This window comes from Phyllostomus hastatus, unplaced genomic scaffold (assembly GCF_019186645.2).
Source record: "Phyllostomus hastatus isolate PE091 unplaced genomic scaffold, TTU_PhHast_1.1 phas_scaffold_501, whole genome shotgun sequence".
In the NCBI taxonomy this organism is placed as follows: Eukaryota; Metazoa; Chordata; class Mammalia; order Chiroptera; family Phyllostomidae; genus Phyllostomus; species Phyllostomus hastatus.
The window spans coordinates 1,441,774-1,456,889 of NW_025334033.1; the positions used below are offsets into that span (position 1 = coordinate 1,441,774).

General features: G+C 36.7%; 1 protein-coding gene across 1 annotated transcript; it reads left to right on the plus strand.

Moving 5' to 3' along the window:
* The first annotated feature begins 13,527 nt into the window (after positions 1 to 13,527).
* Positions 13,528 to 14,454, plus strand: LOC123808706 (olfactory receptor 4N2-like). Its single transcript, XM_045823513.1, has one exon. The coding sequence runs from the start codon at positions 13,528 to 13,530 to the stop codon at positions 14,452 to 14,454; it is 927 nt and encodes a 308-aa protein (XP_045679469.1).
* Positions 14,455 to 15,116: the final 662 nt, after the last annotated feature.

Sequence of the window (15,116 nt, forward strand, 5' to 3'; positions counted from 1 at the left end):
TCAATGTGTGGTTGCTGGAGGTTATGGCCTGCAACCCAGGCATGTACCCCAGCTGGGAATCAAACCTGCAACACTTAGGTTCTCATCCCACGCTCAATCCACTGAGCTACACCAGCCAGGGCTATATTATTCTATTTTTATAAAATCCAAGGAAAGACAAAACAAACCTATGATGTTGGAAATTAGAATGTAGTTGCTTACTATAGTGTTGGTTTCGGGGGAGAATGACAAGGATACAAAGCAACATTTGAGAGTGATGGAAATAATCTACATCTTGTTTGGAATAATGGTACCTTGAGAACATGCATTTGACAGAAGTTATCAATTTCAACACTTATCTGTGCATTTTAAATTATATTTTAAGAAATATAACCAAGAATTTGTTTTCCTGCTTGCTTATAAGCACATATAATTTTTGAAGGACACAACAGAAATTCATATCAACTCTCTGTTCTTAGATGTGAGGAGAAATGGATATATGGAGGTCTGAGATGGAAAGGAAAATTCTCATTGTACAAATTACATTTTTATTTTTAAAACATATTATATTACTTATTCAAAACTAAATACATTTAAAAAAACAAATAGAGTTAAAGCAGAATGTCTTACTTCTAATCTTATATTTTCTACTTATCCTCATCTTTGTAATTGCACAATCATCCACACAGTTATGCCCTTCAAAGTCCCAGGAGTTATTCTTACTTCCTCACTCACCTCCTGTATCCAGTCCATTATCAAGTCTTCTTGACTATTTCTCCAAAATATATCTTTGGCAAAATTTTTTTCCTCTGTCTCTTGTTCTACCACTTAGCCTAACCTGCCATCATCTTTTGTATATAGTACTTGAAATGCTCCCTAAATGGTCTCCTTGCTTTCACTCTTTGCCCTCTATAACTCACTCTTTAATAGTAACCAGAATAATATTTTTAAAATGTAAATCAGATAATGGCACTACTCTGCTTATAACTTTCAGATATAATGAAGACCAATTGTCATTTAATCTACATCTATCCTTTTCTCTTTATCTTGCCTTAAATATGCTCCCCTCACCCCCACCACATTTGCCCACTAGTATTTTGCTGCACACACTGGTCTGTCTGCTTCTTTCTCCTCTTTTCTACTCAGTCACTATCACCTTCCTGTTTCATGGCCTTTTACCAGCTCTTGTTCAGACCCTCACATCGTGGGTTTATTCTAAACATTCAGATCTCAGTTGAAATGCCATCTCCTCAGAAAAGCTTCCAGCCTATCAGCCTGTTACATTTTTATCATAGTACTTACTACTATCAGATATTTTCTCTCTGGTATCTTTGTTTATTGCCTGCTATTATGCATTAGAATGTAAAACCCCCAGAAACAAAAATCATTTTTGTTTACTTCAGTGTTGCATTCCTGATACTACACACAGTGCATACTGGTTCATGATTTTAGCTTATAAGATTGTCTAAAATGATACATTTTTCCCAGAATAAATAAAAAGTTTTCAGTCTGAGGAATTTTTAAATTTAATTTTAAGTTTTGTGGCAAACCTTAGGAAGTAAGGTCTCTGATTATATCTATAATTATGAACAAAAATCACATTTTCAAATGTCTTTGATGTCAATAAACACTATATCATACTCCAGGGTGGGTTTTTTGGTCTCATATTTTAATTTTTTTAAATAAATCACTTTCTTTTATTGGTTGAGTTTATTTGTCTCCAGGGCTTTATAGAATATGTATTTCTATGATTGTCTTCTAATGTTCATTTCCTATTTTCCTAATATAGTCTGTATTTCTTCCTGTTCCTTAATTTCCCCTTTCTCTTAATCTGTATATTTATCTTATCTCTCTCTCATCTCCTTTTAAAGTATATTTTATTGATTATGCTATTACAATTGTCCCAATCTTTTTTCTCCTCTTCATCCTCCTTCACCCAGTTCCCCCATTCCCTCCAGCATTACCCACCCCGCCTTAGTTCATGTGCATGGGTCATTCATTTAAGTTGGTTTCTCTATTTCTTATACTATTCTTAACATCCCCCTGTCTATTTTGTACCTACCATTTATGCTTCTTATTTCCTATACCTTTCCCCTTACTCCCCCTCTTCCCCCTCCCCACTGATCTCTCTCCATGTGATCTCCATTTCCGTGATTCTGAAGTTCCTGTTCTAGTTGTTAGTTTAGTTTCTTTTTCTTTCTTTTAGGTTCCATTGTGTGTGTGTTGTTATATTACTGTTCATAATTTTGATCTTCTTTATCTTAGATAAGTCCCTTTAACATTTCATCTAATAAAGGGTTGGTGATGATGAACTCCCTTAACTTTACCTATCTGGGAAGCACTTTATCTGCCCTTTCATTCTAAATGAGAGCTTTGCTGGATAGAGTAATCTTGGATGTAGGTCCTAGCCTTTCAGAATTTCCAATACTTCTTTCCAGTCCCTTCTTGCCTGTAAGGTTTCTTTTGAGAAATCAGCTGATAGTCTTATGGGAACTCCTTTGTAGGTAACTCTCTTCTCTTGCTGCTTTTAAGATTCTCTCCTTATCTTTAATCTTGGGCAATTTAAGTATGATGTGTGTTGCTGTGTTCCTCTTTGGGTCAAACTTTTTGGGGGGTCTCTTAGCTTCCTGGACTTCCTAGAAGTCTATTTCCTTTGCCAGATTAGGGAAGTTCTTCATAATTTTTTAAAACAAGTTTTCAATTTGTTGCTCTTCCTCTTCTCCTTCTGGCATCCCTATGATTCAGATGTTGGAACATTTAAAATTGTGTCAGAGGTTCCTAAGCATCTCCTCATTTTTTTTTGAATTCTTGTTTCTTCTTTCTCGTCTGGTTGATGTTTATTTCTTCCTTCTTTTCCAAATTGTTTATTTGAGTTCCTGTTTCCTTACCCTCACTGTTGGTTCCCTGTATATTTTTCTTTATTTCACTTTATATAGCCTTTACTTTTCTTCCTTTATTTTGCAGCCATACTCAATCATTTCTATGAGCATTGCGATTACCAGTGTTTAGAACTCTGCATCTGATAGTTTGGTTATCTACTTGTCATTTAGTTCTTTTTCTGGAGTTTTGTTCTGTTCTTTCATTTTGGCCATATTTCTTTGTTCTGTCTCACCTGTTACATTGTAAGGGGCGGAGCCTTAGGTATTCTCCAGGGTGCAGTAACCTACTCCACTGCATTGTGACGCTGTATGTGGGGGAGAGGAAACAATACTGATTGCTCAGCTCATTTCCTACTTCAAGAGACTGGCACTTTCTCCCACCACCACAACTCTCAAAGATATTTACAGCCAGAGGTTCTGAGGCTTTTTTTTCACTGTGCCAGAACACTGAGCTGCATGGTCTGTTTCACATCCCAGTAGTTCCTCCCAGTTTATCTTCATGTGAATGTGAGGCTGCCCAGTACACCAGATGCTGCCTAACCTACCAGGTTTGCCAGCCACTGCCTTGAGTCATGTTCTCTCTGCCCTGGCTTCCCATCACCACCAGTCCTCCCAGTCATAATGAATGTTTGCTCTTTAACTCCTCGGTTGTTGGACTTCCATGCAGTTCTACTTTCTTCCAGTTCTGGGTGTTTTTTTGATTTGGTTGCTTCCTTCTTTTGGTTGTGCAAGGAGGTGAAGCATATCTACCTATGCCTCCATCTTAGCCATATGGCTCTCATTTTTTTTCCATTTGCCACTCCTACTTCTCTTTCTATGAACTGGATATGAATTAGAATGAAATATGTTTGATTATGTATTTTAAAAACTTTATATTATCAAGTGGGATTCATTCCAGGGATGCAAGGATGGTACAACTTTCACAAATCAGTAAATGTAATACATCACATAAACAAAAGCAAAGACAAAAGCCACATGATCATATCAATAGATGCAGAAAAAGCACTTGATAAGGTACAGCACCCATTTATGATAAAAACACTCGGCAAAGTGGGAATAGGGGGAGCATTCCACAACATAATAAAGGCCATATATGAGAGACCTACAGCCAACACCATACTCAATGGGCAAAAATTAAAATCTTTTACACTAAGATCAGGAACAAGACAAGGCTGTCCACTTTCACCACTTCTATTCAATATAGTACTGAAAGTTTTAGCCACAACAATCAGACAGGAAAAAGAAATAAAAGGCATCCAAATCGGAAACGAGGAAACAAAACTGTCACTGTTTGCAGATGATATGATAGTGCACATAGAAAATCCTATAGACTCCACCAAAAAACTGCTTGACCTAATAAATGAATTTGGCAAAACAGCGGGATACAAAGTCAATATCCAGAAATCAAAGGCATTTCTGTATACCAACAATGAAACAGCAGAAGCAGAAATCAAGAAAAAATCCCATTTGAAATAGCAAAAAGAAAAAGAAAATACCTAGGAATAAACCTAACCAAAGAGGTAAAAGACCTGTATTCAGAAAACTACATAACACTCAGGAAAGAAATAAAGGAAGACACAAACAAATGGAAACATGTTCATGGATTGGAAAAATTAATATCATCAAAATGTCCATACTACCCAAAGCAATTTAAACATTCAATGCAATTCCTATTAAAGTACCAGTGGCATATTTCACAGACATAGAACAAACACTTCAAACATTTATATGGAACCATAAATGACCCCGATTAGCTGCTGCATTTTGAGAAAGAAGAGTAAAGTAGGAGGGATCACAATACCTGACACTATCATATACTACAAAGCCACTATAATCACAACAGCCTGGTACTAGCATAAAAACAGGCACATGGACCAATGGAACAGAACAGAGAGCCCAGAAATAAACCCAAGTCTCTATGGTCAATTAATATTTGAGAAAGGAGGCAGCAACATAATATGGAGTAAAAATAGCCTCTTCAACAAATGGTGTTGGGAGAACTGGACAGCCACGTGCAAAAAAATGAAAGTCGAGAACCAACTTACACCATATACAAAAATAAATTCAAGGTGGATAAAAGACTTAAATATAAAACATGACACCATTAAACTCATAGAGGAGAATGTAGGTAGGAAACTCTGAGATATTTCACGCAGAAACTTTTTTACTGACATGTCCCCTAGAGCAAGGGACATAAAGGAAAGAATAAACAAATGGGAGCTCATCAAAATCAAAAGCTTCTGCACAGCTAAAGAAAACAGTATCAGAATAAAAAGAGAACCAACTGTATGGGAAAACATATTTGCCAATGATACCTCAGACAAGGGTTTAGTCTCCAAAATATATAAAGAACTTACATGACTACACTCTAAGAAGACAAGGAATCCAATTAAAAAATGGGCAAAGGACTTGAACAGACACTTCTCCAGGGAGGACATACAGAAAATTCAAAGACACATGAAACAATGTTCAATATCCTAGCTATCAGACAGATACAAATTAAAACCACAATGAGATACCACTTCACACCAGACAGAATGGCCATCATAAACAAAGCAACAAATAACTAATGTTGGAGAGGTTGTGGAGAAAAGGGGACCCTAGTGCACTGCTGGTGGGACTGCAGACTGGTATAACCACTATGGAAAACAGTATGGAACTTCCTCAGAAAACTCAAAATGGATCTGCCTTTGGACCCAGCAATTCCACTGCTGGGACTTTATCCTAAGAACACTAAGACACCAATCCAAAAGAACCTATGCACCCCAATGTTCATAGCAGCACAATTTACCATAGCTAGGTGCTGGAAGCAACCTAGGTGCCCATCAGTAAATGAATGGATCAAAAAACGATGGTACATTTACACAATGGAATTCTATGCAGCAGAAAGAAAGAAGGAGCTCCTACCCTTTGCAACCGCGTGGATGGAGCTGGAAAACATTATGCTAAGCGAAACAAGCCAGGCAGTGAAAGGCAAATACCATATGATCTCACCTTTAACAGGAACCTAATCAACAAAACAAACAAACAAGCAAAATATAACCAAAGACAATGAAATAGAGGCCAGGCTGACAGTGCCCACAGAAGAGAGTAGAGGGAATTTAAGGGGACAGTGGGAAGGGTTCACAAGAACAAACTTAAAGGACACATGGTCATAAACTAAGGGGAGGGTGGTAATGGGAGGGAAGTGGGGAGAGGTGGGAGGGGGGACTGGATTGGGAGTAAAAAGGAGAAAACTGTATTTGAACAATGATTAAAATAAAAAAATAAAAAATTAAATTAAATTAAATTAAAAAAATCTAAAAAAATCTTTTTATGTAGCATTTATTTTTTTTAGTTAGAAAATCTCTTTAAAATAAAGTCATATCTACTAAAATTTAAATTATGTTTCCTTCTACCACATTATTTTGAATGATTTTCTTCCCTTTAAAATTATTTAACTGAAAAAGTAATAGTTCCTCATCATTGCTTTAGCAGAGCAAAAGAGACAATTATTCCTAAAAGGAAAAACAACAAGTACCAAGGCTTCAATAAGGTCTACTTAGGAGAACATCTGCCCTACAGGAATTGTCAGACTTACAACATGCAGTTCTTTTTTCCTAAGAAGGACTACGTAAATGAGTCTGTGTGAGCATCATTTATTTTCTTTTTGCCTACCTCTTCATCACCAGCAATATGTTGAATCTAACATATTTACCACCTACTTGACCCCTTTGTTTCCTTTCTTGACATATCAATGATTTCTTGTCAGTTATACTATTTTTCTCTTTTTGAATTGTAGTGTAAAACATAAAATCACCTTCCTTGACTTTCCACTCAGACCCAAGAAACATGCTTGACATTCCATCATCCCTGCCACTGATGGAATGCTGATTTTAGAACCCCCATGTGACACAATGTCTTTTTAACTGATACATACAGGGTCTGATAGAATTAAGTGCCAGATTGAGTGTGGTTGGTCAGTTAATAATATGGGTGTGATCATTTCTATTTTAATTTGAACATTTACCTTAAATATCATATGGTATGCTTGAGTGTGCTTCTGTTATGTCATAGAATTACATGCTTATGATTTTGTAATAAAAGATTCTGTAATAAAAAAAGGAACATTATTCATGTCAGACCCTGTATTTGTATATTTTTACTTAAAAGACTGCTAATCTAATTTTTTGACTATATTTTGTTAGTATTCTAATAATTCCCATTGAAAGTGTTCTATAGCTTTGATGACCTTCAAATCCCAAGGCATATCCTCCTTACATCACAAATTGGTTGTGTATTTCAAAATGTAAGAGGATGGATTGTCTGTGAGAAAAGATACGTAAGAACAAGGCAGGAATAACCAGTAAGTGTCCCTTTCATTAGGAGGTGATGCCTGCTGTATGAGAGCCCTGTTAGACTGCTGAGGCAGGATAGGAAGAAGCTAGGATAATTCCTATGCCTGTGGAATGGGGAAACTGAGATAAGATAATAAAACCAAGCCCAGCAATTTGGCCAATTCACAGCCAGATAGTGAAGCCTGAGATCTTGTCTTCCCTACCCAAGGACACTTGAGAAAAAATGGTTTATACCTCTCCTCCCTGAACACACAATAAATAGCTTAAATTACTCTGGATTTAAGATGATTTAGAGAACAGAGACCCAATTAATGCCAATTAGTGCCAGCCAAACCAAAGGATGAATGACCTACAGGGAACAAATGACAAAAACTCAATTAGAGTCACACAGACCCAAGATAAAAGTAAAACAGTAAAGCCAACCAAAGAAGAATCCCAAACCCTCCCTTACACTCATTTTGATTCACCAGCATATTAAAAACACACCTGGAAGGCTGATGAATAATCTGCTGAAGCCCTCCCTTAAGAATCTCTCTGGCAGAGGAAAGATAAAAACCCTTAAGACAAAGGATATCAAGGTGGGCTCACTCTCAAGCACACCCATGCCTGTTCTAGGGCATGAAATTGTTGCTTTCTTTCTCCTAAACCCTAAGGGTTCCCATGAGACTTGCAACCAAGGGAGAAGTGGGCAGTTGCAGCTCATCCAGGGCTTACCTCTTGAGCATGTCTCCAAGGCCCCCTTTTGCTCTGACTTTCCAGTGAGCTAAAAGCAGCCCCACCTTGGATCACTTCTGTCACGGAGACTCAACTTCCCAGTGAGCTAACAACAGGGTGTCTTGGCTGATTCCTTTCCTATAAAGTTTCTAGGAAGCCAAAGCAGTGCACTGCCTAAGCTCTCTCCTGTTGCTTCTCCTATCCTCTGTCCTTCCTTTGTTTCATGGCCACCAGTTTTAATAAATTTACTCTCAAAATCACCTGGACTTGTTTTTGTGAAGTGTTTCCTTTGTCAAGGCAAGAACCTATGCACTACAGGCCAGCCTGAAGAAAACCTGCTCTGGGTGCCATCCCCTTCTGGTAACACTGCTAGAAAGGTAAACACCTTTGTCATTCTTTATATTTATGAGAAACAAACAAAAAAAAAGAAAGAATGGAAATATATCACAACTCTTCAAGTGAGATATCTGTTCTTTTGGAATGAAATGGTCATAATTACAGTAGAAAGGGGTTAATATATGAGGTTTGAATTCAGCAATATAGCAGCACCTTTTATCTGCTCCTGGTAGTGCAGCTCCAGTTCCACCTGATAGTTACAAGCGCTTTATTGGGGATATGGAAAGCATTTATTAAAATACCAATTGTCTTGGAGATGTTAATACTTGGTCTTAATATATATATATATATATATATATATATCATATTAACTAAAAGAAGTGAGGGATGTTACATGATAATAAATTCCACCTGTTAAAGAGTCTGTAGAAGAGAAATACATGACAGGAAATAAAACACAAAGCACAATGGAAGAGCCTTCAACTTTTCACCTTATTGCTGCTTAAAAGTTTCTTCTATGCCTGACAGACAGTCTCAATGTTTGAAAGAGTGTGAAATAACCATCAGTATAACATGTTGAAGATGCACACAACTCAGGAGTAAGTAGAGAGAGATTCCTGGCTTACTTGTCTAACAGCAGGTTTTATGCACAGAAGGAATGATAAATATTGAAGCCAATGGATGTCTGAGTAAGAAGGAAGGGAGGAAGAAAGGAAAGAAGGGAGGAAGAGACAGAGAGAGGGAGAGAGAGGGATGGAGAAACAGAGAGAGAGAGCATAAAGGGAACAGAAAAGCTCATTGGATGGTGCCATTTGTAAACTTTTATGCTTCAGTTTCACTAGGAAACAATGTGTGTGCTGGTCATGTGTGTGTGTGCATGCACGTGTTTATACTCACATGTATGTGCCTTTGTGATAGAAAATACTGTTTTCATATTTCCTCATTTTAACTGTACCTGCAAACCTCTGTTATTAGTATATTTGGGTTTGGACACACAAAAAGCAGATATTCTGGTGTTTTCAATAGACATGTCACTGTAAAGAATTTTTGATTTGAGACTTTGTTTTTTCTTTCCATCTCTTCTCTTTCATTCTGTCTCCCTTTGCAGTTAGAGTGAGTGGACCCTTTTCTGCCCTCCTCTGTGTGCTCCATGTTCCACAACACTGCTGAAAAACAAGTGTGCCATATGGCTGAAAGCGTGTGAAATATTGTTTTATATTTTGTTTTAGTTCAAGAGTCTTGAAGCTTTTAAAACTTTTCATCTCAAGAAACAGTCATATTGTGCCTGCACAAGCAATGTATTTTATTTGTATATTTTATATTCAATTATACTGATTGCTTCTATCTAAACTGTAGAACTTTCTAAAAAACTTTCAAGAAAGGGGTATAATAACGTATGTGTAGCAATTTACCATCATTTTCTTTTTTTGCATGTACTATAAAATCTTTCATACAATGACTATCAGATCAGAATTCAAAAGTGATTTTTTACAAATGCTGATATCTAATTGTGCCTTAAAACAATGTTGATATCTAAATGTACATACCTGAGAAAAAAGGGAATCTGAATTTCTAAGATAATTTAGCAAATACATTATTTTATATTAATACCCTTGTTTCCAATTATTAGCAAGGAATATTCTTAGGGAAATATATCAATTTAATTGTGTAGAGTGTTTTTTGTCTTATTATCATAAACTAATATCTAAGGAGATATTAAGAAAGTTATATATTGAGGTTATTTTGCATATAAAGATTTAATTAATTAATTAATTAATGCAAAATATGCAAAATAACCTCAATATATAACTTTCTTAATATCTCCTTATATATTAGTTATAATTATTATATAATTATATATATATAATTAATTATTAATGTTGTTCAAGTACAGTTGTCTCCAGTTTCTCGCCACCACACCCTCCTGCTCCACCAATGCCCACCTCCCTCCCTTGAACTTACCTGCTTTGGCTTTTTCCCTGTGTACATTATCCATGTTCCCTGATGGTCCTTCCTGTGTTTTCCTCATTATCCCTCTCCCCCCATCCCATGTGGTTACTGTCAGTTTGTTCTTTATTTCAATATCTCTGGTTATATTCTAATCCATAAGACAAACAAGCAAGAAATATGTAACTATTATTATTTCCATACCTATGATTTTTTTTATAATATTTGTTGGGTGAGCACATTCCCAATTTGGAGACCACTAATGTACAGATCAGTCTCAGATCTTAATCTCTCCAGAATGACCAGGATTTTTTTATTGAAACTTGATTGATAGGTTGATATTCTTTTCTAATTTAAATTATTTTATTGTTGTTCAATTACAGTTGTTGGTGTATTCTCACCACCCCTGCATCCACCCCTTGCCAACCCAACCCCTTCCCTTGCTTCCACCCTCCCCCTTGGTTTTCTCTGTGTAGGGTTTTGTCCGTGTAGTTCCTGAAAACCTTTCTCCCCACTATCCCCTTCCCCATCCCCTATGGCTATTGTTAGATTGTTCTTAATTTCAATGCATATGGTTATATTTTGTTTGCTTTTTTCTTTTGTTGATTATGTTCCAGTTAAAGTTGAGATCATATGGTATTTGTCCCTCACTGCCTGGCTTATTTCAGTTAGCATAATCCTCTCCAGTTCTATTCATGGTGTTGTAAAGGGTAGAAACTCCTTCTTTCTCTCTGCTGCGCATAATTCCATTCTGTATATGTGCCATAGTTTTTTGATCCACTCATTTGCTGATGGGAACTTAGGTTGCTTTCAGCACTTGGCTAATGTAAATTGTGCTGCTATGAACATTGGGTGCATAGGTTCTTTTGGATTGGTGTTTCAGGGATCTTAGGGTACAATCCCAGCATCAGAATTGCTGGGTCAAAAGGCAGTTCCACTTTTTAGTTTTCTGAGAAAATTCCATATTGTTTTCCACAGTGTCTGCACCAGTCTACATTCCCACGAACAGTGCACTAGATTTTCCTTTTCTCTACATTCTCTCCAACACTTGTTTGTTGATTTGTTTATGTTGGGCATTCTGACGGATGTGAGGTAGTATCTCACTGTGGTTTTAATTTGCATTTCTCTGAAGTCTAGTGATGCTGAGCATCTTTTCATGTGTCTCTGGGCCCTCTGTATGTCCTTCTTGGAGAAGTGTCTGTTCACCTCTTTTGCCCATTTTTTAATTTGTTTTTTTTAACGCACTCCTGGAGTGGAGTCGTGTGAGTTCTTTATATATTTTGGAGATCAAACCCTTGTCCAAGGTGTCATTGGCAAATATATGTACCTTTTCATATGGTTGGGTCCCTTTTCATTTCAATGCTGTTTTCTTTAGCCATGCAGAAACTTTGTAATTTGATGTGGTCACATTTGTTTATTCTTTCCTTTATGTCCCTTGCTTTAGGGGACATATCAGTAGAGATGTTGCTGCGTGAGATTTTTCGGTCAATTTTTTCCTCTAGGACTTTTATGGTGTAACAACTTATATTTAAGTCTTTTATCCACCTTGAATTTATTTTTGTTTATGGTGTAAGCTGGTGATCAAGTTTCATTTTTTTGCATGTAGCTGTCCAGATCTCCCAACACCATTTGTTGTAGAGGCTATTTTTACTCCATTTTAGGTTGCTGCCCCCTTTGTCAAATATTAATTGACCATAGAGACTTGGGTTTATTTCTGGGCTCTCTAGTTTGTCCATTGGTCCATATGCCTGTTTTTATGCCAGTACCAGGCTGTTTTGATTAAAGTGGCCTTGTAATAGAGTTTGATATGAGGTATTGTGATTTCTCCTGTTTTGTTCTTTCTCATAATTGCTGCAGCTATTCAAGGGCATTTATGGTTCTATATAAATTTCTGAAATGTTTGTTTTATATCTGTGAAATATGTCATGGGTACTTTAAAAGGAATTGCATTGAATCTGTAAATTGCTTTGGGTAGAATGGATATTTTGATGATCTTAATTCTTCCATTCCATGAGCATGGAACATGCTTCCATTTGTCTCTGTCTTTCTTGATTTCTTTCTTCAGTGTTGTATGGTTTTCTGAGTACAGGTCTTTTACCTCCTTGGTTAGGTTTATTCCTAGGTACTTTACTTTTCTTGTTGATATATGAAATGGGATTTTCCCCCTGATTTCTGTTTCTGATGTTTCATTGTTGGTATACAAGGATGCCCTAGATTTCTGAGTATTGGCTTTGTATCTGGCTGTTTTGCCAAATTCATTTATTAGATTGAGTAGTTTTTGGTAATATCTATAGGATTTTCTTGTACACTATCATGTCATCTGCAAAAAGTGAGAGTTGTGTTTCCTCCTTTCCAATTTGGATGCCTTTTATTTCTTTTTCTTGTCTGATTGCTGTCGCATGGACTTCCAGTAGTATGTTGAATAGGAGTGGTGAAGTGGGCAGCTTTGTCTTGTTCCTGATCTTAGTGGGAAAGCTCTAAGTTTTGTCCATTGAGTATGGTATTGGCTGTAGGTCTCTCATACATGGCCTTTGTTATGTTGATGAATGTTCCCTCTATTCCCACTTTGGTGAGTGTTTTTATCATAAATGGATGCTGTATCTTATCAAATGCTTTTTCTGCATCTATTGATATGATCATGTGATTTTTGTCTTTTGTTTTGTTTATGTGGTGTATTATATTTATTGATTTGCAAATATTGTACTATCCTGGCACCCCTGGGATTAATCCTACCTGGTATGGTGTATGATCTTTGATATTCTATAGAAAAAAATGATACAGTTCAAGTAAGTACAGTTTTCTCTTTTTAGCTTTTTAGGTCAACATTTCTAAGGTATTATATAATTTTTATTCCGTAAATGTTCAAATTTCTGTATTGTTTCATAGTTCAATAACTTTTAATTAGTAAAGTCGTGTAGCAGTACAATAAAGGTATAGGACATATCTGTCATCTTAAAAACCTCTGTCATTTCTCCTTGCTGTCAATCCCCATGTCACCCCCTTCAAATAAAAGATCTGCAGAACTTGATAACTGTGGTTAAGATTTTCCTCAGTCAGAAAAAAATGTCATATGCCTAATGCAAATCGTAAACCCAGGAAAGAGGCTTTCTAGACTCCCACATGAGGGAACATAAATAAGAAGCACAGTAATGAAACATAAAAATAGTATTTGAAAGCTATAAAATGTAGAAAAATAAAGGTTTTTTTTAGGTTGTAGGAGAATGAGGGCATAATACAGTTGTGTCATAAACCAGTTTTAGTTAGAAAAGAACTTGATGTGGATGAAGAAGATGGAAATAAACTCTCTATTCCTTAATATTCTGTAGGCAGAGGATATGGAGATTGCAAATAGCACAGTGGTGAAAGAATTCATCCTCCTTGGTCTGACTCAGTCTAGAAATACTCAACTCCTGGTCTTTGTTCTCATCTTGATTTTTTACCTCATCATCCTTCCTGGGAATTTCCTCATCATTCTAACCATCAGATTAGACCCTGGCCTCTCAGCACCCCTCTACTTCTTTCTGGGAAACCTGGCCTTTATCGATGTATCCTATGCCTTCATTGTGGCTCCCAGGATGCTGGCAGACTTCCTCTCTGAGAAGAAGGTAATCTCCTACAAGGGCTGCATCACTCAGCTCTTTTTCTTGCACTTTGTTGGAGGAGGTGAGGGGTTGCTTCTTGTTGTGATGGCTTTTGACCGCTACATTGCCATCTGCCGTCCTTTACACTATTCAACTGTCATGAACCCTAGAGCCTGCCATACCTTTCTGTTGGCTCTGTGGCTTGGAGGCTTTGTTCACTCCATCGTCCAGGTGGCCCTCATCCTCCACTTGCCCTTCTGTGGTCCAAACCAGCTGGATAACTTCTTCTGTGATGTGCCACAGGTCATCAAGCTGGCCTGCACAGACACCTTTGTGGTGGAGCTCCTGATGATCTTCAACAGTGGCCTGCTCATTCTCCTGTGCTTCCTGGGGCTTTTGTCTTCCTATGCAGTCATTTTCTGTCATATACATGGGTCACCTTCTGAGGGGAAGAACAAGGCCCTGTCCACATGTACCACCCATGTCATTATTATACTGTTCATGTTTTTACCTGCCATCTTCATCTATACTCGCCCCTTTAGGGCCTTACCAGTGGACAAGGTGGTTTCTTTTTTCCACACAGTGATCTTACCTTTGTGGAATCCTGTGATTTATACTCTTCGAAACCAGGAAGTGAAATGTGCCATGAGGAGATTATTGAGATGGCATGTAGTATGCTGAATGGATTTTATAAGTTAAGATGGGGAACGTTGGCTGCTAGTCATTTAACAAATATGGTTTTTCATTGATTTCCTTTCATTTGTCAGGCATTATTGTAGGCAATGAGGGACAGTTATGCATAACTAGAGAAAAAACTGAATGTATTTAAATTATCTCAAAGAAATACTAGACTGGTTTGTATAGAATGGGTAATTCAGAGGTTACATTTTACCTGACTATAGTGGTTGAATTACTAAGGTCTTTTGGCCTGAGATAAGAAGTTTTATTCTGTCACCCCAATAAATACAATAAAAATAAATTTTAAAAGTTTTTCTATTCTAATTGCAATAAGGGTTTATTTAAGCAAGAAATTCACTCATTTACAATTGTTTTTTCTATGGTTTAGAGTAATAGCATCAGATTCTGGGCACAGATCAATAGCTGCAAAACATCATTAAGACCAAAATATTACATGCTGACCTATATGTATATATATACATGTATATATTTTACTCCCCTGCCCAAATTTGGTAGAGGGATAAGAATGGAAGATTAATAATTTTATAGAAAAATATCATGAAATTATTTTATTGATCTTTTTCAGAGCTTTGATTACCACTAATGGATTTTTACAAATTCTTCATCAATGTTGAAATTTGCCTTCAGTAATTTCATTCTGATTA

Coding starts and splice junctions, on each gene's coding strand:
- LOC123808706 (XM_045823513.1), top strand. CDS start 13,528: ATGGAGATTGCAAATAGCACAGTGGTGAAAGAATTCATCCTCCTTGGT.